The following is a 25,735-nucleotide window of genomic DNA, read 5'->3' on the forward strand; positions in this document are numbered from 1 at the left end:
CATTACAATAAATTCCCATCAGATTCAATGGTAATCTTACATTATTGCATACCGCATTCTGCTAGGTGTAATTGAAAATGGTGCCCCTGTAGTATTTAGACAGGGTCATAAATTTGGAAAGCTATAAATCTGATCTACCCAGAACTGTAACCAGTCAGATCTGTGATTGTACAGGACCAACAACATGAAAAAGACCAAAATTTGTGCACCCATATAAATACTGTGGGGGTCCCACGCCTGGCTATTGCAAGTATAGTACTGTAGGCTAGCCAAAGGTATATCCTGCAAAGTAGAGGAGTAGGGAAGAGTATGACTGTCTGCAGAAATATTGGACTTTAACCTCAGTTTTGCCATTTTATCATTCTAGGAAAACAGTAGACATGCATAAGATCCCAAAAACACATTTGAAGATGCAACGCACCACTGGGTAGCAAAAAAATAAAAATAAAAAAAATAAAAAAATAAATAAAGTTCTCTCCATCAACGTTTGCACCGAGAATGTGATTGATTTGTGACCAAATCACAAGAGTAATATATAGAGAGATGAGGTCATAAATGGGGCTATAGCTAGCCATGGTATTAAGACAAGGCCCAACAATATTCAGCTTAAAGTGGTTCAGTCTTCAGGTCAAACTAAACATTTTTTCATACTTGACTATAAATCTGGATAAGTACACTAGTGACATTGCAGGGTTTTAGGTCAGTTATACTCATTCTGAGCCTTATTTTCTTGGCACCATTACATGTGCAAACAGTACTTGTTGTAAAAAGGCCCTGACAGAAATTTGACTAAACTATCCCATTCAACATTGAAGTTTTTTTTTTCTCTTTGTATCAAATAACATGAGATAATTGGAATGAAACAGAAGCAGCTGACTTCTTAAGTTAGAAATTAACTTCATCAAAGTGGCTGTCTCTAGGTCAGTTTCTAAAAGCACTGAATGTAGCTGAGGCTGCGGGCGGGAGTAGCAGTCAATCACCATCACTCTGATCATTACAGGGCATGAACAAGTGAAATAATAAATATACTTTCAACAACTGTGCAAGAGACAAATAAACCTGCATCAAGCGATCATTAAACAATGACTTTTTTTTCTCGCATAAATAAATAAATAGCTTTAACAAAAGAAATAAAAAGGAGAGAAAACTTGGGAAGAGATTTCAAACTAATTCAGTTTCTCAACAGTGACTGCCAATGCTAGTGAATTGTTTTGGTATATGGTTACAGAATAGGAAGAAATAGAAAATAAGAGCTTTTAGCATTTTGGTTTAGTAAAAATCTCCACTGGGCTAAACATTTAGTAGTCGTCTTATATGTGTTCTTTTCCCCCTTGTGCTAATTTTATGTCTACATTTACTAAAATTATATTATTATTATTGTTATTATTATGATGATGATGATTTTTTAACTGAAGTTTTTTCAATTAAAGCAGCAGAGGCACACAGTGTGGTCAAATTAGAGACTTGCTCTACACACCTGTGTCAATAAGATACAGGCTCCTGAAACTTTTGTCACTCTGCCAAAATGTGCTGCCACAGCCTGAACTACAACAGATATGAACAGTGACAAACATCAGCAGGAAACTAACTGAAGTGAGATGAGAGTGGGAGGGGTACAGGTAACAAAGGATGGGAGGAGAGGGAATGTAGGGAGAAGTCATCAACACTATAAAATAAGTGAAAGCTATTATGTCATCAGCAGCAGTCATGATCAGCACAATCTGTGAGTCAATCCAAAGGTCAAAAAGAAATTTCAGATGTGGAAAGCCCTGCTATTAAATTGAAATACTCTCCAAACAAAATGACCACCCTTACTTCCTAGTACATTTATGCAAGTGCTAACTGAAGAAATTGATAAAACCACCATGTGGGTCTGATAGTGATAGGGGTGTATTATTTATGGTGCAGTCTTTACTGTAAACATAACACTAGTGACCCCTTAAACTTTATTAGAAGATCCACACAAAGGATTTTATTCTCCTGTTATCATTTTACCTCTTTTTTTTTTTTTTTTTTTTTTTGAAGTTTTGTACTTCTGTACACAACGTTTCTCTGACAAGGCCACATGTTTGTTACTGTGTGCCATTACTACAGCTTTTGCAAATTCACTGCTGTCATTACAGAAGCATAGGCATTATTAAAAAAGCTTGTTCCATAATGTAAGTGCCTTAGAGTGCATTAAAGGAGATGTGAATTAAGCAAATTAAGGTCCTCAAATAAAAAATAAACATTCCCTAATGAAGCCAAACAGGTCAAGTTGCATTGAACAGTTAAATGATTTGCAGGTGTGTTCAGGTAAACTATTGTTTTGGTCTTGTGAGTCAATGATGCATAATACTGACATATTAAAGAGATGTAAACTGGTAGGTTAGTGAATTATTGCCCAATTACACGGGGGAATTTGTGATTCTCAGCACTGTACGACATTTAAACAAAAAAATTAATAAAATAAAAACTGAGTGCCGTTGATGTGACGTGCTGCTAAATGGATCTCTCAGGAGTTTTACTGAGGAAATTGGGGCGCGAGCTGTGAAGTGACATTCTCAATTTGAATGCGAAGGCAGATAGTGCAAAAATAAAATTTCACAATCACATTGCATGGCTAAGGGCACCTGACAAACCACTTCCATCAGTCTGCATGACCCCGACGTGCATTGTTGCGCTCGAGCTAGTTTTGGTGAGGCTGTTGGTGAGTGTGCATGTGTGCATCTCTAATGCGGTTGCATAATGAGTTTGGAGGCAAATGATTTAAAACAGAAATTTTGCATAATCCTTCACTGACATAAACAAGTCTACTGTGCTTTCAGTAGGATTCATAAAATGACAAGGGCAGTAGAAGTTCGCAGTGATAAAGAGTCAGGAAATCGTCAAACATTCTTTGTTGCTGTGATTGTTTGACACCCATCTGTCTCCTTCTGGATTAAAGTGCCATCATCTCTTGCTGCATACTGTGCACACATACACACACACCAATTAACCTCGGTGTGGTGACATCTTTTATAGCATGCTGTGACTTGCCATAGCATGCTTAAAATAGCATAGTGGGAAGTGGGAAAAGACCGACACAAGCTAAAGAAAACACATACTGACAGGGGGTTGGGTGCATCACAATCCCATATCCTGCAACGCTTCTGTCCTCCACCCTCCCATCCTTTTATCTTAGTGTACCATCATCTTGCTCCCCAAATTCAGCCGCATGTAAGGCCGTTATACCCGACTCTCCCCTGGTGCTGTGCCTCCCTCCCCCCCTCCTTTCACTGCATCTCCATGTCCCATTCTGCTTCTGCAGGCTTCCTGTAGCCTCCCCCACTGGTAGCCTGTGAAGGTGGGGCTGATGGGGAAGTACTTGAAGACGGAGTATCTGCGGATGAAGTCCATTCCAAATGGCAAGTCATAAGACCTCATCCCTTCCAGTTCTGCGGCACTAAGACCAGAGCCACGTTTCAGCTTCCTGATGCCTCGTTCTTCAGGGGAACCTGACGAGGAAAAGGGAGGAGAGATGAACAAATTAACAAATGGGACAATGAAGGAAAACATGAGCTTTCCTTTGTCGCTACGATCTTTTGATCTGTTTAGACCTAAAGAAACAAAGTCATAGATGCTTAAAGGGTAAATCTATTGTAAAGTATAATTTGTCCATGCTTATTGATCCTCTGATGCTTATCCCAATCCAGGTTCCAGCAGCAGTTTCGGCCCAGACGTCCATCTCCCCACCAAATCTTCTCCCAGAGGGATATTGAGATGATGTAATCGTACCTGTACCTGCTTGGCTGTCACGGCCATGTTATTATGATTTCCTTCCTTAAAAATGTTTTAAATAAATAAACTGCCATTATATCAATCGATCAATATCACCCAGCCATAAACTTAACAAAAACTAAACAGCACAATTTTAATTTGTTATTAATATTATTAAATTCTCCTCCTCCTCATCATCATCATCATCATCATCATCATCATCATCAGAAATTATTACAAATTTCAAGTTTTTTTAATCTTCATTAGTTTGGCAAATTAAAACACCTTACCAGGAATCGTATTGTCCAAAATGAAGGCGACAGAGCCTCCGACGAACATGGCAGTGGTGAGGAGCACATTGAGCACTTGGTCAATCTCAACTATGCCTGAGAAAGATAAGGGACAGGAACTTAGTAACCATTTAAAACATGTTGTTTGTATCGTGGCTGCATCTGAAAAATGACAAAAACTGACATCATCAGTCTCTAATGAACCTAATTTCAGTCATGTTTGTATGTTCAGTAAATTAGTTACTTCCTCAGATAGGTTGTAAACAAGTCACTGTGTATACTTGCATCATTTGTGCGGGTTTATTCATAAGAGGAAACATTGAGGCTGCGCTATTTCAACTCAGTTTTAAGTGATGACATAAACCATGAACACCCAGCGTAATTTTGAAAAGACAACACTTTTCATAGGTTAGAGAGAATTGCAGCTGGAGGCCGGAACAAGACGACAAAGGTGGTAAAGAAAAAAAAGACCCTAAGTCGGATGTGTAAACACACTTTGTCTTCAATGAATATGATACCGGACACAACTAAGCTAAATGCGAATCCTGTCAGAAAAAAAGTTGCAGCTCCCAGAGTAAACCCAAGCAATTTCCTCCAACTGTAACTTTTTTATATTCACACTACATGATGTGTGCATGGCCAAGAAGAAAGAAACAAAAATGGCCCACTTGATCAGGAACAGCAGTCTATTATTCAGCTTCCATTATCTCTGTACACGTTTTATTCACATCTCATGTGTATTACTTCTTTGATAGTCAAAAAGCCCAAAGATGTGAAACAGAACCTACTTTGACTTTGGTATTAAATATATAAACAAGTTTTTAAGCACTGAATGTTACACAAAAGTTACTCAGATTTATAAGCCATTTGTGTTACTTCTGTTTACTGCTGAAGAGGTCCACTGCAAGGACGAAGAATCTTGTTCACGGCTATGTAAAAAAGATATCTCTCCATTAAGAATTACTGAAGTCAATGTGACAATAAGTCTTCATGTTGATTCCAGCTCTCGTTTGTATCTCTCCCCTTTGCTCACCTGTCACAAGTGGGTTCTTTTTAAGGTAGCTCGGCAGCATCAGTCCGAAGAAGATGGAGAAGCCCAGGACAAACATGTTCCTGGAGGAGTTGAGGTCGACAAACTGCAGGTTGGACAGTCCCACTGCTGTGATCATACCAAACAAGGTGCAGAACAGAGCTCCCAGGACAGGGTCAGGCAGAGAGGCAAACAGGGCGCTGAATTTACCCACCAGGCCAAGCAGCAGCATCATGGCAGCTCCGTACTGAATCACACGTCTGCTGCCCACCTGTAGGAGGGGAAAGGATGCAGTGAGAGGTGAAAATAAAGGTTTGGTAAGGTGATCATTTGGGGGGTCTTACATGTACAGTAAATCACATGCAGCTCTCTAAATTAGAGGTTAAATGTTGCTTGAAAAGTGACTCATACGATGAATGGATTATCAAAATTCTTGGCAATTAATTTTTTTGCCAATTGCTTAAACTAGTGGTTCCTGGAAGGCTCCTTGAGGGGGTTCCTGGGGGGAAAAAAGGGGGAAATCACTTTTTTCTCCACTATAGATCCAGGAACACAATGACAGAATGTGTGACTATTTTGGTCATGGGTGTTCTGTGATGCAAAAATCTTATCAAATGGGGGTCTGCGGTCTAAGTTACGTCAGTTTAGGATCCTTGATGTGAAAAAGTTTGAGAACCACTGGCTAAACAATGAAGCGGCTTATGGTTTCACATACAAATACAACACCAAAATAGATATGTGCAACGAAAGGTGGAAACCAAGAGGAAGAAACAAAGTCATCCCGAATAAGGAAAAAACAAAAACAAAAGAAAGGATAAAGAAAAACCCATGGAGTGAGTGCTGGTATGCATTACCTTTGTGATTCCCAGGACACCTATATTTGGACTGGAGGAGGTAGAGCCATTTCCCGTTCCAAAAAGACCATCCAGCACACAGGAAATACCTTCCACAAATATCCCCCTACACAGACAGAGGGAAAACAACCTAATTACACTATCTGACAGACAGTAAATTGCCCGTGCTATGACTCATAAACAACTGGAGCATTGGTGAGAATGTGTATTTTTTTTTTTTTTTTAGAAATGAGAAACTCAAGAGTTACCTATTGATGGCATGGATGGGAGGTGGAGGAGCACAAGAGAGACGAGCGCAGGCGTAGTAATCTCCAATCGACTCGATGATGCTGGCCACCACAGCGCTCATCATACCGATCACGCCTGCAGCTGTTACAGTAGGAACGCCCCACTGGACTGTAGAGGTAAAAGCTCAGTGTGAAACAGCTGCATTTAAACAGAAAATCTCTTTAAAAGGAGTAAACCCTGCTGTTCACAAGGTGCATACAGGTTTTTTTATATCAACTTTATACTTTTATATTTGTTTTGGGTATTTCTAGTTTGAATTCCATCAATAATATATTGCCTCTCCCCTAAATATTTACACATTATACAGTATGTTACATAACTGTAATTATTCCAATGTATATATTATGTATTAGTCTCTTTACTCGCTGCACATCATCATTAAATTACTGACATACCATTGCAAAATGCGTTTGTGCAACACATTTTTTATATCGTTTGGTTTATTTTGTGTATCCTAGTCAAAACAGCACTTTCCTTTAGTACTACAATTTCTCAAAACCACAGCCACAGGTCAGCTGGGTTAATCAGACAGAGCTAAACTTCACCTTGTCTTGACAGGAAGATAGAGCTCTGAAAATATTAAAAATGAAGCCTACATTTCAATGGATATTGGATTGATTTTGGTTGGCATCTTTTTTTTAAAAGTGTCTAAAACATGTTTTTTTCCTGCTGACCCCGTGCACAGCAGCACATTGCTTTTCTAGTGTGCTGCCTCTCATAACTGGCAACACGCTGATCCAGATCTACTGGAGGTAATACACTGACTATGCACGACTACTTCACACAACGCCACGTCAAATAACCCGAACTATCACTTTAATATATTTGTTAACTGAATTCGATAATTAAATATGATCTAATCTGAAACTGAAGACATCACTCAGATTATTATTCCTCAATTATCAGAATATCTGAGATGTGGGGAGGTCAAAGTACAAGGAAACTGTCTGCTGCCCTGCTCATATATCTTTTTGCGACAGAATAATAGTCCAATCAACCTAAACCTGTCCACACTACAGCTTACTGCAGCTGGGTGATCCCAGCTAACAGAGACCAGGCATAAGAGCAACAATCCTTTCCAACACCCCTTCATCATCATCATCATCGTAAACACACTTACAGGGGTATGGGATCTTAAACCACGGTGCAGCTGTGAGGATTCCTTGACGAGCATCTGTGCGGGCGTAGAAGCCATATTTGTCCTTCTCTGGCGGGAAAACGTCAGTCACAGTGAAAATGAAGCACAACAGCCATGAAACCAGGATGGCCATGATGATCTGTAGCAAGAGAAAAGTGAACAAGACAAACACGTTTTACAAGTTTTAATCCTTCATCCTTGTGTAGTTTGACTAAAAATCTGTTTTCTTTTCCTGTTAAATATCAAATTTCTTAATGTGATGGAGGTTAACAGTCCTCTCCATATTGTGTACTACATTCACCAACCTACACCCTGTACTATACCCCTGCTCACATATTTTGTTTTACTGGTTCATTTTACAGCAGATGAATCTGACTTTAGATTTTTACTTATTGCTCTTCTCTACACATTTTAATTTCCAGAGAAAATAAATGAAGTTTAAAAGTGTTGCACCACGTTGTCAGCTTCCATGGCTATGGCATGTTGGCTACAACAAAAGTCCACGTTAACATTTTTACTGTTGCGAGTGACCCAACAGAAAGCAAAAGAGCAATGGGAAGCCTTTTGAGAAGACAGGTATAAATCAGACTGGTACTTCCATGTGAATTTAAGAGAGTTTTTATTATTTAATATGCCACCAGCAGAGGGCAGGATAAGACTGATGTACACTTTGCACAGAGGGACACAAAGAGAAACCTCTTAACCCAGCCATGGAGGAATGAGATTAGCACTGTTGAATAATTTCTGACTTTGACGGGAACACAGTTTGTGGTGGATGTGGGGGTGGGGATGTGGGGATGGGGGTGGGGGGGGTGGGGGGGGAACAAAACTGAGGCGAATTCATTAAGAAGAGTTCGTAATGTTTCCTAAGAAAAAGGAATAAAGAAGTGGAGACACAGACACAGTTTGTGCAAAAGGAAAAAATGCTGAGGCACAAATGCACTTTTACGTTTTAGGTTGTGTATACTTACGGGAAACATTTTGAAGACCTGAAGCCTATAGGAAGTCCAGCCTTTCTTGGCTTTGTAGATTGGGAGAGGGAAGTGAACGTTTCTGGCATACTGAGAGAAGAGCAGCACCAAGAAGATAGTCCTGTAGACAGAAACAGTCCTCCTGAGTTTGATGGATGTCAGAGCAGTTGTTTACTATTTTCTGGGTTATATATTTAGCTCCCATTTACGTCTGACCTGCGCCCCAGAGGCTTCAGAGCCAATCAATTATCTTAACTGCCAGAGAAAGAGCGAATCAGTGGCAATTACAGGCACATAACCTGTCCCTGTGGAGCGAGAGATGAGGCCCTCCAGCTACAGTGTAAACAGCCGTGACACAGCAGGAGCTGATGTCACACCACCTGAATATTACAGCTTTGATGTAGATCTTGTTTTCTTTCTGCCCTAGACCTCCTCTTATCTGCTCATTCTTAGGAAATCTTGGAAATACGTGTGTAAAAGAACCTTTATCTTCACTGTGAATCAGTGAAATGAATAATCTCTGAGCCACCGTGAAAATATTCATTGTCATTTTGGATGTGGCATCATCTTTAGCTTTTGTAAAGAGAAAAATGTTGAGGTCGTTTTTGTTTAGTCAGTTTCAGTGGTTTTCCAATGGTGACAGGTTTTCATGGCAGAAAAACAAAATGTTTCTAGAAACCAGTCATACCACTTCTGCAGTATCATCCACCACAGCTGTTCATCTGTATGCTCAGTTTATTCCCAGGTTTTTTCCCCAAAAAATACGACTAAATGTGATGCTGCCCTGCAACACTTCCATACTCGGTTACTTTGACAGAGATCATGATCATCGGAACATATCCATCATACAAAGTGACAACAGAGATGTGATTGTAGATGTTTTTGTTGACCCCTGAGTGTACATTTATTTGCATGCTGTACTTACAGCATAGCAATGCCCCAGTGTTTTCCAGCCCTCTCCCCTGCAGCCTGGAAACCAGACAGGCCGATGAGGGCTACGGTGGGGGTGATGGTGAGAGGTCCGATGTACTTCAGCAGGATCCCGGGCAGACCCAGCGCTCCGATGCACACTTCAACCAGGGAGGACACGATGATAGCCCCCTGGATCTAACAGTACAAAGAAAAGAGGGTGATTTTCAAAAATTATGAAAAAATAATGAGAAATGTGGATCTACCCACTTCAACCCTGCTGCAGTTTTACATTGTTCACTTTGGACTCTGTCCACGAAGCATAGGTGGAGGCTCAGAGGGTAAAAAGATGATGTTGACTAAAGCAACTGAAAGTAGATTTTCATTGAACGCTTAAATGTAAATTAATGCTTTCTTTTTGCAAAATTACATCAGGGTTTCTCACAGCATTATGTAGAGGATGCGCCCGGCTTCACCTGAAATAAAGTGCTGCCACTATCATCAGAAGAAATGATTACATTTTTATGAAATATAATCCTAAACTTATTACACCTCAGGCAAAATGCGTAGTGGCACTACATTACATAGTTCATGAATAAGGCGATTGTTAGAACCATCTTCTATTAGCTACACAGATCATGAGACTAAATGGGTCGGCCCTGATCACTCACATTGTTTGCTTTGCAGTATTTCACTTCTTTGCAGTATTTCACCTCCTGTACAAACATTTGCCTCAATATCACATATGTGAAATTAAATTTATGAATCAAAAATGAAGATAAGGAACATTTCGTTTGCACCATGGCTGAAGGAGATGGGGATACAGAATCACCAGTGTTGCAGGTTTTATTTGATATCTTAGTGATAATCTTATTGTCCTGTTGTTATCAGTCTTCCTGTCCCCCCCAGCACCTGCACGCTCCTCCTGCCTGCAGCCCATTGATGTTCCATTCAACAATTTGATTCAGCCTGATTGAGTTTAGTCTCATTCATGCATTACACAAAAAACTATTACTCAACTGCCTTACGCAAACGGAAAAGGTTAATACAAATTAACTGCTCTTGTCACACAAAACCAAACCCAACCCTCCAGCCACATACAGACAGTGATCCACCTATTTTGGATGAGGACAAAACAAAACTTGTTTTTTGTGCAACTGTTACGAGCATTAGCTTAAAAAAAAAAAAAAAAAAAAGTTATTCAACTAAAGTTATGTAAAAATTTGCATAAGGAGTTATTCAAGTTAAGTTGAATAACATGCTAATATTTACTTTGACTTCAGCTTCTTTGATTCATCATTGCAACCATACTGCCTTTCCTTTCCACAAGGATATGTTTTAGAGCAATATTATTTCATCATCGTCTATCCAGTTTTTGGATAGACTACCTTAAGCCCCCTCCTTTTCTATCCACTTCTCAAGTCTGCATGAGTTTTCATTTGTCTTCAGTTGCCTCACCTCTCGTATCCTGGGATGCCAGATGTGCTCTGTGTTGAGGAGCTCTGTGCCATTCAATACTGGAACCTCTAGTTGTGGGGAAAAAAAACAAACACAAAACACTTAAACCGACCAATCCTGTTTGGTGCCGTTTATTTCTCTGCCAAGTGCCAACAGCATTTGCCGTTGGGATGAAAGTAAACTATTAAAAATGGGATGGAACCATGAGAAACAGAAGAAGCGAGTGAAGTTACCTGTGCTATTACACTTCCATTTGTCCAGTGACAAGATGGCTCTGGCTGGTGCAAGGAAGGCGAAAGCGCTGGCCTGGAACAGTGGCAACCTATACACAAGGAAAGCATCGTTTGGAAATGATATCACCAGGCTTCCATAATTATGCAGATTATTATATCATTATATGAACAACATAGAAAGTGTTAAATAGCAAGCAAGTGATTTTCTGTGCAGAACCACCAGGGTTCAGCACTTCAACAGTCATTCTTTTCTTGCCAGTAATTATTCCCATTAAGCTGTATATCATTCACTGTGTTGAGTGTGAGAAACCTCCTGACAGCCAGAAAATGTCGAAAATGTCCCTGATGTTATGACAAAGCAGATATTAATTGGCATCTAAACTTCAGCTCCTTCAGCTGCCACTTTTTATTTAAGATTTGAAAGTTTGACAAAATGTGGGGAAAATAATTTACATCTGAACTCTAATAACCTGTTTAACTCAAAATTTACAGTCTTTCTTGAAATTCACTATGAGCTTGACCTACTGCACCTATTCCCCCTGTAAATAAAAGGGGTGGAGGACAGCAGCAAGCGAAGCTGTGCTGATCAGATAATAACCACACCTTAGTCTCTGAGAGGCAGTGTGTCAAAGTATTTTGGGGTCTATTGTAGACGGAAAAACTACCAACAATGATAAGACTGTTCTGACAAGCAGCTGCCTTACTCTACAACAACAAATCTCTTGGGAAGCATACACTTTGTGGGGCTGTGCTTTAATTAGTTCAAGCAAATGTGTAAGTTTGACTTCATTAAAACATGATTTTTTTGAAAACATGATGGCCCATCAGTATTGAAAATGATCTGACAGTTTCTCTATGGCCAGATAGTGAGCTTCCTGACACATTTGTTCCTTATTTTGACAAATGGGGAAGTACACTACCCAAAGTCAGCAGGCTCATCTAGCCTTGATGTAGAGAAAAAGGAGGATTTGTGAGCAAAATAAAAGTCACATGAGGAATCTGTCATTGATGGACTGTTCAGAAGGCAAAAAGATGAAATCACTTGGAACATATAGAAGAACTGAAAAAAATGGCAAACAGATGTCTGTGGTTTCCTGAATCTTTTTGTTAGTGCAATGCACCATTTCCACTGTAAACTGTATATGTAAATCATTTTTACATTTCACATTAAAAGGATAATACTTATTAGATCCTCATAAGGACAGAAAGCCATGATCAATCAATCAATCCCACTGAGTTAAAAACCTTTCCCTTGTCTTGCTCACTTTTTATTTTTTTTAAACCACCACATATACTGTATAAGTGTTGCCCCTCGGCTGTATGACCAACGAAATCTAATCAGTTCATCCTTGGGTCCAAGTGAATGTTTGTACCAAAGTTGAGTAAATTCCACCGAGGCTGAGATTTCACGCTCATGTGAACAGGGCAGGACAGTGTTGCGCACTAATTTCACTTAGACATCAGTCAAGGCCAGACATTATCATACACAAAGGTCACTCAACAATGCTTAATAGAAAACACACAGCATAAAAATAGATGTAAAAAGCATAATAACAAAGAGCATAAAACATTGATTATAAAATAGATAATATCTCATTAAAGTGCAATATTAAAAGAAAGAAGTGGAAGAATACAGCAATTTTTAACTTTTATTTATTTTTTTATTATTATTATTATTTTTTTTAAAAAAGGCCAGTTGTGGTTTGGGCAGATTTCATACGCACTGGGAGCTGATTCCAGCAGCGGGCAGCATCGTGGCTGAAAGCCATCTCACCCCATTTAGTTAGGCCATCAACTCGGTGTTAAGAAGAACAGTGAGTGACTGTCTGTCTGGGTTTGTCTGAATGAGGTGATTTGGCTGTTGCGACACGCAGGGAACAATAATGAGAGGCTGGGAATCTGCCATAACATGATGGAAAGATTAGGTTTATTAAATTACAAAAATGGAAACAGTGAGTTTACCTCACTGAACTGCTATTCTTGTATGAAAGAAAAATATCATGTTATATGAGCACTACCTGGTTTTCATTAAAATAACAATCCAACACAGTACAATCAATGTAATGTATGTGTAAGAGCAAAAACCAGTTGAAAACAAAAGGTGGTGGACTGCAGAGATGAGCAGATTCCAGATAGTTCCAGATAGTTTGAGACTGAGCACCGAGGTAAAGTGAGGACAGAGAGGAAAAAAAGACATGCAGACTAAGGTGTGTAAGCAGTGAAAACAGGGTGTCTCAGATTAAACAGAATGTAATGAACGTGGGAGAAAATGGATGAACTGAGGTTTTCCTGACATGTACATACTGGTATGGCCCAAAGCAGGGACTTCCCTCCTCCTGTGTGTTTAATCAATTAGAACTTGCTGCTTGCCCAGAAGTGATGCAACAGTTGATCCTTATGTAGCTCACTTCTCTGGCAGGCAGTCAAATGGCCCACGTCATTAGTTACATGAATTTCTTTAACTACTGTTCTGTTGTCTCAAATGAGAAAATATAAACTACTTTCTACTCCAACAAAAGCAGAAGTCTCAGCTGCACAGGACAACTGTAGTCACATGAGGAACAACTAATGCATCATATTCTTGCAGTTGTCTTGTATGCATGTTTTCTCTTTTAAAATGTAAAATGAGAAGTATAATATATGCTGACTTCATTCAACTGTGAGGTACTTTCAATACAAATTTATACTTAAAACTGACTGTTTTGCCTTTCTGGGAACGAAAAAATAATAATAAAAAAAGAATGTCTAAGCATCCATTTAGACGTGTGAAGACACACTAACACCCACTCCACGGTGACAATAAAGCTGAAGGGTGGAGAAAAAGAAACTTCATGTTGACAATGGCCCTTGTCTTTAAGTGGTACTTAGTGACAAGAGAGACAAAGTGGAAGAAAGTGGGGGAAATAAAAAAGGGTTTCTGCAGGGTACACCAAATTAAATTCAGGACTTTTTTTTTTTATACTAAAATTTTACAAACATAAATTTAATGACATTAATCATATTTTTCTCAATACTTTACCAACCAGGAGGCTTGTACAAATCACATCATGGGGCAAAGAGCCTCTTCATGAATTAATTTAATAGTTCTTGTTTCATAATCACAGATCTCAGTTAAGGATTACAAAGACATGCAAAACTATCCTGAAGAGACACAAATCAACCACAAATATAGTGTGTGCTTTGTAGTCATTTTGTGTCCTTTATAGAAGGACTGAGGGCCTTTCCCTTATCTATGCCCACTGTCTTACAATCCATCCATGTCTGGGCCCAGATCAGCAGCAGAAAACTGATGAATTAACCAATTATTTAAAAAAATAATAATAATTTTATACATTTTTTAATCTAAGTCTTTGCTTAAATTGACTCCAGATGAGTAGATGAGCTTCCTAGCTACTGTCTCCTGACAACCAAAAGTTATAACTAAGATAATGTAACTATCTACGACAGGCAAGGAAAAATGTTCAAGACCTTTATAAATGAAATGACTTTTTCATATCCAGGGAACTGAATTTAATGACTTAAGACCTGCAGATAGAAAAGCTACAATTTAGTGCGTGCGTGTGCGTGTACCTGCAGCCCAGTGTGGTCTGTAGCAGGGTGGTGATCCCCACACAGAAGAAGATGGTCCCTATGAGCTGACTGGTGGCCCACTGATCGAATCCCACACACATGGCCTCAGCCAGGAGGAATGGCACCGCGATCGTCCCGCTGAAACACGTCAGGTAGTGCTGCAAAGACGAGCAGCCAGAGTCAGTGTGATTTACGTGTGCGTGTGTCTACTGTTTGACCTGGCTGAAGATTGAAGCTGCTACCTTCGAAGATGTTTGATGATTACCATTTCAAACATTTGAGGGTAGGTTTTGTTTTATGGCAGTCATGAGCACACACACAGACACACTTCAGCAGGGACTGGGTTTTGTAGCCTGCATAAAAAAAAAATGAGAAACATACCTGCACACTGCCATCTTGTTTCCAGCACTCTAGTTTGTAGATAGCAGGGTGCAGGTATTTGAATTTTTGTTTTTTTTTCCTTCCGGGCAGAAAACATAACCTTTCCATGGTGGTAATAATCTTTGCTGCCTAGTTAGTTGACAGAAATTTCTCAAAAACAAAAACAAACTCCCACACATTCAAATTATTTTTTTTTACTTTAATTGATAACCCTGCAAAAACAATGTATGTAGGATTTTTTTGACCTACTTGACAAACTGTCTCAACTCTTTAATGAATTGCGCAGCTGTAACCATGACACGAGACAACAGTGAGTGATCACAGAAAATTTATGGCATTTCCCCTGCGGTATAGTTACAGTTTCAGTGGTGGTTAAGGTTCTCTCTCTCTGCTTGGACAACATTTGTGTTTGAAGTTAGACACATTTAAATTTGTTGAATTATATATTCATATAGTAATCAAGTTTTATAATAAATACCCTAATTTATTTATTTTCTTTTGTTGTGTTGTCACACACCAGTTCACCCCTTTCTTTACCTGGTGGTCTTCGCTAATCTGTCCCAACAGACAGGCCATTATTGTGATTGCTATTGCTGGAGCCAGACTATTCTGAGGATGGCAGCATTAAGCCACAATATTCTACACTAGGTGATGTTTGATGCAAATTTGTATCCAGCTATACACCGGTATTTCTAAAGATGTCTTTTTTCTACCCAATATTACAATAAAACAATTAAATGACCGTTTGCCAAGTGTTGACAAAGTGTTTCACAGTTAGATTAGAACTCAGTAATGACTATGAGTCGACTGAGTGAGGTGACTGAGGACAAAAGTCCAGTGTCAGATAGTGAGGTCACACAGTGAGGACATAAACCACTGAACCACAAATATCCAAATTTTATTTTTGTACCTGGTTACGTAATGCAGACTGGGGACGGTTGGATGAAAAATACTGCACTGAGGTGACTGCTGACATATTTAGGTGTTTAGCACAGTCTGATTATACAGGCCATGTCTGGGTGCATGTTGGTTCAGTCCTTATGGTGATACTTACATTTTAAACACACAATCTGTTAGTCGGGAAAAATAATAAATAAATAAAATAATTGATAAAACTCCAAACACACACAAAAAAAAAAATTACCTGTAAGCCTAAGAAGACACACAGGTACCAGGGTGGAGTGTCTTCAATGGTATAGATCATATCCATCCTCCTTGCGTCAATGCTATCTGTGCTGTCCAGCGTCTCAGACATCGAGCTCTACACACCCAGTGACGCACAAAGAAACAAAGTGAACGATATCTTCATCATTCATATCTTTCTGGACACGTTTACTTTGGCCTCTGCACTGTGCTCCGTGTTAATGGTCAAAATAGTGTATTCTGGAAAAAACATTTTATGCAGAGGTACAGTACAAAAACTGAGCAATGAGTGAAAACAATGTGGGGGAAAAAAAAGAAAGAAAGACAAACTGCAGGGAAAATGAAATCATGTGATGCGTTTTCTTCCACACAAACAAAAATGCACAGTCACAGTGACAGCATGGAAAAGAGCACAAGAGATGAGAGAAGGAACATGAGTCAGACTCTTAGTTCTTCAACTCATCAGCACTTTTCTGCTCAAGTAGCAGTGGAGATGAGTTTACGTGTTACTGTAAGTACACATACCCACAAAAACACAAACCTTAAAAATGGGCCATTCTGTCCATCATTTTGCTGGTAATTTTAGTTGAGTAAAATTTTGAATGCAGGACTTTCACTATGACATCCTATTTCCACTGAGTGGTACTGCTACTATTCTGAAGTAAAATTAAAAAATTAAAAAAAAAAGTCCCACTGCTGAAATCTTTATAGGATGTAGGGGAGAGGTGAAGGGGGAAATGGAAAAGTCAAACTGTGCTGTTGACTGTGATTAAACAAAAATTACAGTGTGCAGCACAAGTTTGAGCCTGTCACTGTATGAGTAAGCTTTTTGAAGCATGTGACTATGTGTCAGTCAGCTTAAACAGAGACCAACTTCAGAGTAAACTAGCATTTTGGAATGACCAGTAAAGCACATGTGGATTATATTTCATTATGTTTCTGTAAGTTTTCTCTTGAGTAACCTTTTCTGCTCTTTGGTTATCTTTAGTGTAGATAGCCATCAGCTCTGTGTTCTCAGTGTCCTGGTCTCCACTGGCACCACCCACTCCGTTTACCACCACCTGTAACACACAAACACATTTTTCATATATCTGGGGAAAAAAAAAAAAAAAAAAAAAAAGACCTAGATTTGGCACCCTGGACATGAAAACGTGTTTCCTGCTGTATGCAAACAAACAAGCCTTACAAACAAATGACTTCCACAAGGTATGTGTGTGAGTGTGTGCTTTTCCTGTGTATGTCTAAAATGTCTCCTTGCCATGTTGGTCAAGAAGGGGAAGATTTAAAAAAAAAAAAAAAAAACATTTTAAAAACCGCTGCGGGGATCAAGAACATTTAGAACATTTAAAGCTGATAGATGTGAATGTTTGTGTGCCTGAGGAACAACATGCAAAGAAATGGAAGTATGCAAACATGCTCACCTATCAAATGTCACATGTCTGTCTTGTTTTTTTTTGGGTTTTTTTTTTAAATCCACTCTTTGTTTTACAGTCCCACAATGCCTGCTGAGAATAAATCTCAGGGAGATGACAGACCTTTGAATGCACCCATGCCTTTACCCACATGCAAACATAGTCTGCTGTGTCTACATGTCAGAGACTGAGCAGCAGAGTCGCTATACATGTATAAAGGGTTTTTCTCAAATACTGGAAATGAAAGTCTATAACCTCGGGGTTTACACATGGAGACAAACAGCTCCTCACAATGCTTCAATGAGATGAAATAACTGCAAAGGAAACTTTAGGCTAGTATCGTATTTCATTCCCTTTGTGTTCTACTGAATGGCTTCAGAAAATGACACGGGTGAAGCCTTGTGATTGAGATTATCTTACTTTGTAAAGGAAAGCAGTAGGCTTCAGGGTCACTGTCAGAACTCTGTTTTTGTGTTTTATGCAGTGGTCAGATCCTTTACTTAACCCTGCATGATCCCACTTTTGGACAATTGGGGGTATTAGAAACAGGCTGAAACTACGACACTAAAATTGCCCACCCATAATGCTGATTCGGTGGATGTTTTAGCAGTTGTCTGTTAACATTTCCAGCAGATACAGCACCATTGGCATTCACCTCGAGCCATGTTTCAGGACAGGAGATGAATGTAACTTCACTGGCTCCTCTAAGCTCTGTTTTGAATGTCCACCAACTCCTCACTGCTAAGTGCTCCACTGTGTTCACTAACTACCCGCAAATCTTGTCAGTGTGCCAAATTGTTCAGGGGAGGTGTCATTCAGTGACTTCATTAAAGCTTTTTGTTGAAATCTGCTGTCTATGCTGTCTGTTGAGTAGTGACTCTGAGCCAATGATTAATGCCTTTTCAGCATTAATGAAAACAGTAAAGCTGCATGTAGGAAAACTGAAACAATAAGCTGAAAGACGGCAAATAGCTAAGTTGAGCTGAGGGGAACTGCAGAAACAGGGGTTTGTCACTACACGCAACCTCTTTCACATTATTAGAGCCATTTTTAATATGAAAATACTGATTAAATGTTTTTTTAATCGAAAGAAAAGTTTATCAAAAGTATAAGTAGTCTTTATACTTTATAATTACTGATACAATATTTCCAAATCAGCATTTTAATGTTGCATTTGGGGAAAGTAGAGCTAATTTTATCTGCTTTATACCTTTGGCAGATTAATTCATAACAATGCTTCATGTTTTATAAACTTTTTATAGGTTTTGTATGAAAGCCCATCAGTCCACTTCTTGTTAAGTAGCAGTCATAGCAGACTATGGGAATATTAATTATCTCTGGAACGCAGATCGACTCTTCACCAAAACGGTCTGGGACAACGCCCGCATGACTGCTGACACCACACCAAATCAGGTTCACTTTCCATTTTATTCCATACACCTTAAAATACTACTGAAATAACGAACTTGAATTTAAAAAAAGTACCTAGTTGATGATCACCACTGGATTTATAAAAAAAAAAATTAAAGGTTATAATAAAGCACAGATTTGTGACTTATGCATTTCCATTGTTGTCTTTTTGCCTTTTGACCTAGATGTAGCATTGGCCTAGAGCCAAGCAGACAAACAAAGGAAATGGATGGACTGAGCTGCAGCGGCACACACCGACTGGCCATGACAGCTCGTGTGTGTCCCCTCTGGCTGTCCACTCACACAAATACATTCCAAGCAAAAAGCAATGCCAAATCTGAGCGTGTGAGTCACACACACATAGAGAGAGAGGGAGAGAGCGAGAGAGAGAGACAGAGACAGAGACAGACAGAGAGAGAGAGGACTTTGACCTTTGTTAGTTATGAGATTGCTTTAGGCATGATCATGATGCGTCTGTGGTTTTCAGTAAAAAAAGGCCATTAAACACAGTCGTGTACCGGAATAGGGTAGAAATCAGCACTGTGTTTGCTCTCCTCCTCATATCTTCCTCCCTCACTGGTGCTGTCCATTGACTTGGAGGTGGTGTTCTTCCCTACGCCCATCCTTGTGTCTTCAATGTCCTCCTCCTCTTCCTCTTCTGTCCCTCCTCTGTCTCGCTCGGGTGTGAACACTGCAGATGAATCCTTCAGTCCGATTACATCGTCCAGGACTGCCTCGTCTGCTTGGAGAGACAGAAACAGATAAAGACTGAGATTAATATCTTAAATTATAACTTTAAGAGTTCTAATATCCTGCCTTCATTGTGAAGGTCTGATCACATCAAACAGAGCCTCAGAGGTTGTCAGGCCATACTTCTTGTTGATTAGAAACTCGTCACAGGTCCCTTGTTTGTTATGTTTTTTTCCTCCATTCTGGACGAGTTACCTGCAGCCATTTATTGTCAGTCGTTTCTTGGGCTGCTGGTGGGTTTTTGGTTGTTAAGCAGATTATTAAAGCACTTTTAAGACCCCTGTTTTGTCTCAGGAAACTTGACTAGGTGATTAACCAATCTTGAGCTGGATCTGTTAATCAACTGTTTTAATAACTGATTAATCATGATGTAATTTTTAAGTATAAGTGCCAGAACTTAACTGCTCCAGCTTCTCAATCGAGGGGAATTTCTCACCTTCTTTGTCCTATGTAAACTGAGCATCTTTGGATATTGCACCATTAGTCATAATTATCAATCTTGAAGAAATTATGATGGGGCTTTTTTTTCCCCTCTTTCACAAACCAAGCAATTAACTGATTGCTCAAGAAATAATTGGCAGATTAATCAATAACGAAAATAACTGTTGCAGACCTACACCAATCGTTAAATAATTAACAGATTGTTTCTCAATCATTTTCCTTGGTAAGAACAATATTATAATAACAATCCATGTTGCCAGCTGGTCATTGTCTGCTAGAGACAAGAAGAAAGCAGGAGGCATAGACGTACAGTTTATGCAAGTATTTGGGAAAAGAGTGAAACATGGACACACTACTGACAGAGAGGAGGAACAGGATGAGCCGAGAGATAATGAAAGAGGCGGCACACAAAGGATTGTCAGATTGTCCTCGCAGGCATGGTTGTTTTGTTTGTGCGAAACGTGGACTTGAGTCAAGTTGCTCTAAACCATCCTTAAATTTTAGAACAGTTTGTGGCTTTTATTTAATTAATCATTAACTGTCACTCACTCAATGTATTAGAATAAAAATGTGATTAAAAAATAGTGACACTGAGAGCACTTAATGCTAAAATAAGACTTTTTGAAGGATTGAACTGTAAAACAAACTGAAAACACAGCCATTCCTCTGAGGGACTAGCACTAGTCCATATTATTAGTAATATCTGTAAACATTTTATGAAGGGTACATGTGTGATAACAGATCACATGTGTCATGTGATTTTCTTTTTGTGTCTGCCATTATTTATTGAACTTTAAAGTAACAATTTAAGAGGAAAAAAGTTCTTTGCTCAATGTGAGCAATAAGGCACATTTATCTAGTGACTTCCTCCTTACAGCACATGCAAAAACTCACTAAGATTCCCAAGTGATCACATATTTGATTATGTGTACTGTATGCTCAGAGAAGGAACAGCCAATCAGAGATTTAGAGTGACCCTATATGTTGTTGCGGAATAGCATCATTTTTTCATGCAAAGTTCATTTTATTTGTGGGAAATCTTTAAATCTCATTGAATAATTAATATGTGAAATGAACAACAATCTAAAAAAAGGAAATTGGCTGAAAGGGAAACAAAATTCTGCTGTTGGTAGATGAAGCATGTCAGAGAAATCATACTTGGAATAAAAGGATTTAGAACCACACTGACAAGTCCAGACAGGGAAGACGTTTAGTGATGCAAATAAATTGATGCCAGAGAGCAGTGTAACATCAAATGGTAAAATGCAAATAATAGACTATAACTAGTCTATTCTTAGCTATAGTGCTTCAGTTATTCTTTATCGTCAGACAGAAAATGAAAGGCTCACTCAGCTTAGTTTCTGCACTGCAATTCTGTAGCTAAAGTCAAAAGGGGTCTGAGAAAAAGTTTTTATTCATAAGTTTGGGAGCAGGAGTAAAAGTGAAGGACTTTTACTTTCATCTTTCACTCAACTCAGAATTTTTACTTTTAGCATTTCATAAAAATATGAACTCAGGTCTCTCTTGTAAAAGACATTTTGATCCAAATGAGACTTCCTGATTGAATAAAGTGAACTTACCAACTAATCTGACCCAAAAAAAAAAAAAAAAACTGAAGAATGGTTTGGTGAATAATATGTGAAAAGAATAAAATCTATCCAATAAATTCTAACTATCCAACACCTCCATCTGGAATTAACAAAACTGCAAAACATATTCCCACATTTTCACAGTTCAAAATTACAGAACCTTGGTCTCTGAATATTCTCTCATTGAGACAGATGCTCGATGTTAAATGTTTACTTAAGCCTCTGAATAAATAGTCTTATAGATGAGTGAAGAGTGCACTTGTTGAAAAGCAACTAAGGATCCTGCTTCCGTCTTCCTACTGGACTCTGATGAAAGACGGTTTCATTATCTAAAGGTAATTTCATTCATTACTTAGTAACCAAGTAGCCAAACCAACTCCTTTAAATTACAGCAATAAACCAGTTAACTATATGCATGGTTGTTTTTTTCCTTTCCTTTACTCCCCATTATTAATTATGGGGAGTAATGATGTTAGGAGCATGATATCCTTTGTTTTGTTTGTTCCTTTAGAACAAGTAAACTCAATAAAAATGATTAAAAAAAAATTTGTGCAGTGCTTATGTTTACAAACCATGCTAATTGACAGGTGTATTGGCTAAAACTAAGACCAAAATGATCAAATTTACAGTATATATTTAAAAATAAAAATCCTTAATCCTTTTTATATCAAAATTGTGAATTGAAAGAGAGCAATCTTCAAACTGCTAGAGCCATGACTTTAAGTGTTAATAACTTACATTATTAACTTCTTAACACATTGGAAAAAAAAAAAAAAAAAAAAAAGCTGAGTTTAGTCTGTGGCAATGGAGATCACCACCACAGACCTGGAGATTAATCTATACAAAATAATTGCAATTTTAATCACAATATTATAAAAGTTTTGTAAATATGGACATCTAATAGCCCTGGGCTTTAAAACAGCCTTAATAGAATCACAAACACCCGGATGAGTCAAGCTTTGAGTTTTGATGCATCATGTACATCTCTCCTCATTTCTAGCCGACTCTCTATTGTCCTCAAACTATAAAAGGCAAAGAAATGCCCCAAAAACACTTTGTAGAAGGACACATGGCAATTCTTCCTCAAATTGTAAATCCCCAGAAAAAGAGTAAGTGCAGATATCTTTATCAAAGCTACTGACTGTACAGTAAATTTATTTTGTGCCAATTTAATTTCTACTAACGTGTAACCAGAACAGATGTTAACAGATGCCTACCTGGCATCACCTGTACTGTGCCTGGTCGCAACGTCTCTTTTATGTCACATTCCCCTCTCATATTTTTGTTTTTTTATCCTGATCCCAAAACAAAACATCTTTTCCCATCCAGCCAGTCTCCCTGCTCGCAGTGTAAAAATGTTGGGATAGGTGCAATACCTAGTTGACACATCCCATCACTCTTGTCAAGCTGGGCGGCTGGGAGCATCTGTGTGGAAGGGGCAAGAGAGAGGGAGAGGAGCAGGTAGAAGAAGAGGAAGAAGAAAAGAGGAGAGGAAGGAAAGAGAAAAGATGGGGAGGAGGCAGAGATAAGAGAGGCAGAGAAGGAGGGATAGGCAGAGGAGGAGGAGGAGGAGGAGGGAGGTGAGACATAAGTTAATTTGACAGACAGCATTTGATCACAAGCAAAAGTTATTAGTGTGACCTATAGAGGGTGAAGGTAATTTAAGGAATGAAAGACAGAAAAGAAGGCTGTGCCTGTGACAGGCGCTAATCATGATTAACATGCTAATATTTGAAAAAGAGCCTTGGAAAGAAGTCTTGTTGTTGATGGTGAAGGAACTGATACAATCCTGAGTAATGCAAAACATTCCCCTATTTTCAGCTTATTCAGACAAGCAAGGCATGTAACACTTCATGTAATTCTCACCAGGAGGGCAAAACTGCTCGAGACTCACTCCTTTATAAGAGGATTACTTTGCTTTATTACATCTTGGCCCTTATTTCTGTAGTTTTGGCCATCATAATTAACATTACATTGTATAGAAAAATCAGCAAGTCGCCACATTTGATAAGCTTTAACGAGCAAATGTTTTGAAAATACATTAAAAAAAAAGATAAATCAATTATTAAAATAGTTGCAGATACATTTTTGGTTGACTGAATAATCGATTAATCGAATAATTGCTGCAGCTCAAAGAGTAGCTACTGTTGTTGCTAGTGGGAATTTAATTAAACAAACAAAATCAAATTAGGGAAAATGGACTGTCCCAAACAATAATATTTGGCTAGTACATTGTTATTAAAATTATGTCCAAAACTACAAAAATAAGAGCCATGTCATTAGGACTGCAACTAATGATTATTTTCATTATCAACAAACCATGTTCTTGATTATTTTTTTTAATTCTTTGATCCACAAAAAAAAAAAAAAAACACTATCACATTTTCTCAGGTCTGCTGTTTGTTGACATCATTAAATATCTGCTCATAGTCCAAATCCCAAAGATATTAAGTTTAGCTGTAAATTCTTACAATGGAGAAGCTGCAACCAAAGAATCTAAAAAATGGCTTAAATGCTGCAGCTCTACACATCACAAGAATTCCGAAATATCATTTAATAATTCCACAGGATTACGAAGAGCCATAGAAAGTCAGTGTTTCGCCCTGAAATTTTCTGACCAGTATAAACTGCATGCAGCGCATTATTGACCAGGGTGATGCCCAGCCTGAGGCTCTCTCAGTAGTGTGAGTCAGTTGAGAGATGTGAAGTGTGACAGAAAGTATCCCAGCAGCCACTGGGCGACTTAAGGTCTGATGAAGCCTGTGCCAACACAGCACAGAAGCCATGTTACTGTAGCATCACATCCTCAAATGCGATTTTCCACTGTTGCCCAAGAGACAGAAACACTCTCCTCATCTCATCCCTGTGTTTTCTGTCTGTCCACACACACACACACACACAAAACAAGGGAGACAGGGAACTGGAGCGAGAGAAGACAGAACTGAAAGTGAGTTTGTGTGATTATGTAAGAGGAAATCTGCAGTTTGCACTTTTCACATTATGTAAAAGACGACACATAAAAGGATAAAGGCAGGAAAAGTGTGTTTTATGTGTTTGTGACAAAGCAAAAGAAAACAAGCGAATAGAAAAGCAGAGAAGAAGACAATAGCGAGAAGAAAGACGACTGCGATGGTAATTTTAACTCATCCCAGAATACACAGGCCGGTGGACAGAGTTACCACCTCGATCTATAACCATGGTAACATGCTCTGTGGATCCTGTGCAGGCTTGTGCCGTGTTGTGTGTGGGCCTTCACACCAGATGTTTTGTGTTGGCGGTTTCATCTGTAGCGCTAAATTCGTGTGTAAGTGTGCAAATCAGCTCCCCTCCAGTCTGTAGTTCAGTCACTAAGTCTCTGTTAAGGTAAGACTATGTTAAATCTGCCAGCAGGATTAGAGTGACGGACTGTGCAAGTGTTGGCTTAAATAAAAAAGTGCTTTGAGAAAACATGAAAACTTATGTCTGAGGATTCTGTTTCCAGACTGTGAATAAAAACATAACATTTCAGTCATTGACCAAATTCATAATATTTAACTAGATCTTAATACTAAAGCTGCAATTAGTCTCATTATCAATTAACCTGCCAATTATATTCTCAATTGATTGTTTAATCACAATTTCTCAGAGTAAGACCACACCTTTATTTTAGATTTTTCCTAATCGAAAGATATTCAGTTTACAATGAGGTACAACAGAGAAAAGCAGCAAAATTACAAATAAAAACGAATACATCTTAGGGTCCACAGAATAAAACCAGGTGTCACTTATTTAGACCTGTTCAAACCAAAATACTATATGTACTATTATGTCTAAAACGGCCAACGTGTACTAACCTGTGGGATGTAAAAGGTATGAACAAGAACAGAAGGGAATATAGGGTCAAATGATGTTTAAGCTGCCTCCTGCCTCACAGCAATCTGAAGAATGTGACTGGAGCTAGAGCTGACAATGGCTGAGTGATCTCATAGTCCTGCGTCATGAAGCGACCTGCTCTCTCACCTCACCTCTTCACATCAACAGGGAAGCCTATGTTTCCCCATTATTTATGCAGTTTGTAAGTGAGCCTTAAAAGATATTACGGATGACAAGGTATAAGTTTCAGTTACAGCACACAACAAAACTGACCCCTG

The 25,735-nt window shown here is 38.7% G+C and overlaps 1 protein-coding gene across 3 annotated transcripts in view; it reads right to left on the reverse strand.

The window, feature by feature from the left end:
• Nucleotides 1-1,983: 1,983 nt before the first annotated feature.
• The window catches only part of slc23a2 (solute carrier family 23 member 2), a 34,656-nt gene continuing 10,904 nt past the window's right edge, over nucleotides 1,984-25,735 (reverse strand). Inside the window, exons 2-16 of one of the 3 annotated variants that reach the window (XM_071483231.1) lie at nucleotides 22,982-23,030; nucleotides 19,344-19,567; nucleotides 16,966-17,064; nucleotides 16,005-16,121; nucleotides 14,480-14,637; nucleotides 10,910-10,998; nucleotides 10,677-10,744; nucleotides 9,235-9,416; nucleotides 8,310-8,430; nucleotides 7,321-7,477; nucleotides 6,161-6,308; nucleotides 5,913-6,018; nucleotides 5,062-5,329; nucleotides 4,029-4,124; nucleotides 1,984-3,476 (exon numbers count right to left, since the gene is read on the reverse strand). In XM_071483231.1, coding sequence (XP_071339332.1) covers nucleotides 3,208-3,476; nucleotides 4,029-4,124; nucleotides 5,062-5,329; nucleotides 5,913-6,018; nucleotides 6,161-6,308; nucleotides 7,321-7,477; nucleotides 8,310-8,430; nucleotides 9,235-9,416; nucleotides 10,677-10,744; nucleotides 10,910-10,998; nucleotides 14,480-14,637; nucleotides 16,005-16,121; nucleotides 16,966-17,064; nucleotides 19,344-19,567; nucleotides 22,982-23,030 — 2,151 coding nt within the window. In that variant the 3' untranslated portion in view covers nucleotides 1,984-3,207. The remainder of the gene's footprint in view (nucleotides 3,477-4,028; nucleotides 4,125-5,061; nucleotides 5,330-5,912; nucleotides 6,019-6,160; nucleotides 6,309-7,320; nucleotides 7,478-8,309; nucleotides 8,431-9,234; nucleotides 9,417-10,676; nucleotides 10,745-10,909; nucleotides 10,999-14,479; nucleotides 14,638-16,004; nucleotides 16,122-16,965; nucleotides 17,065-19,343; nucleotides 19,568-22,981; nucleotides 23,031-25,735) is intronic. The other 2 variants (XM_071483233.1, XM_071483232.1) reach the window with 2 other exon arrangements.

The sequence above is a fragment of the Trachinotus anak genome, unplaced genomic scaffold, assembly GCF_046630095.1.
Source record: "Trachinotus anak isolate AG129_WGS33_773 ecotype Australia unplaced genomic scaffold, CSIRO_AGI_Tana_v1 ptg000008l, whole genome shotgun sequence".
Taxonomy (NCBI): Eukaryota; Metazoa; Chordata; class Actinopteri; order Carangiformes; family Carangidae; genus Trachinotus; species Trachinotus anak.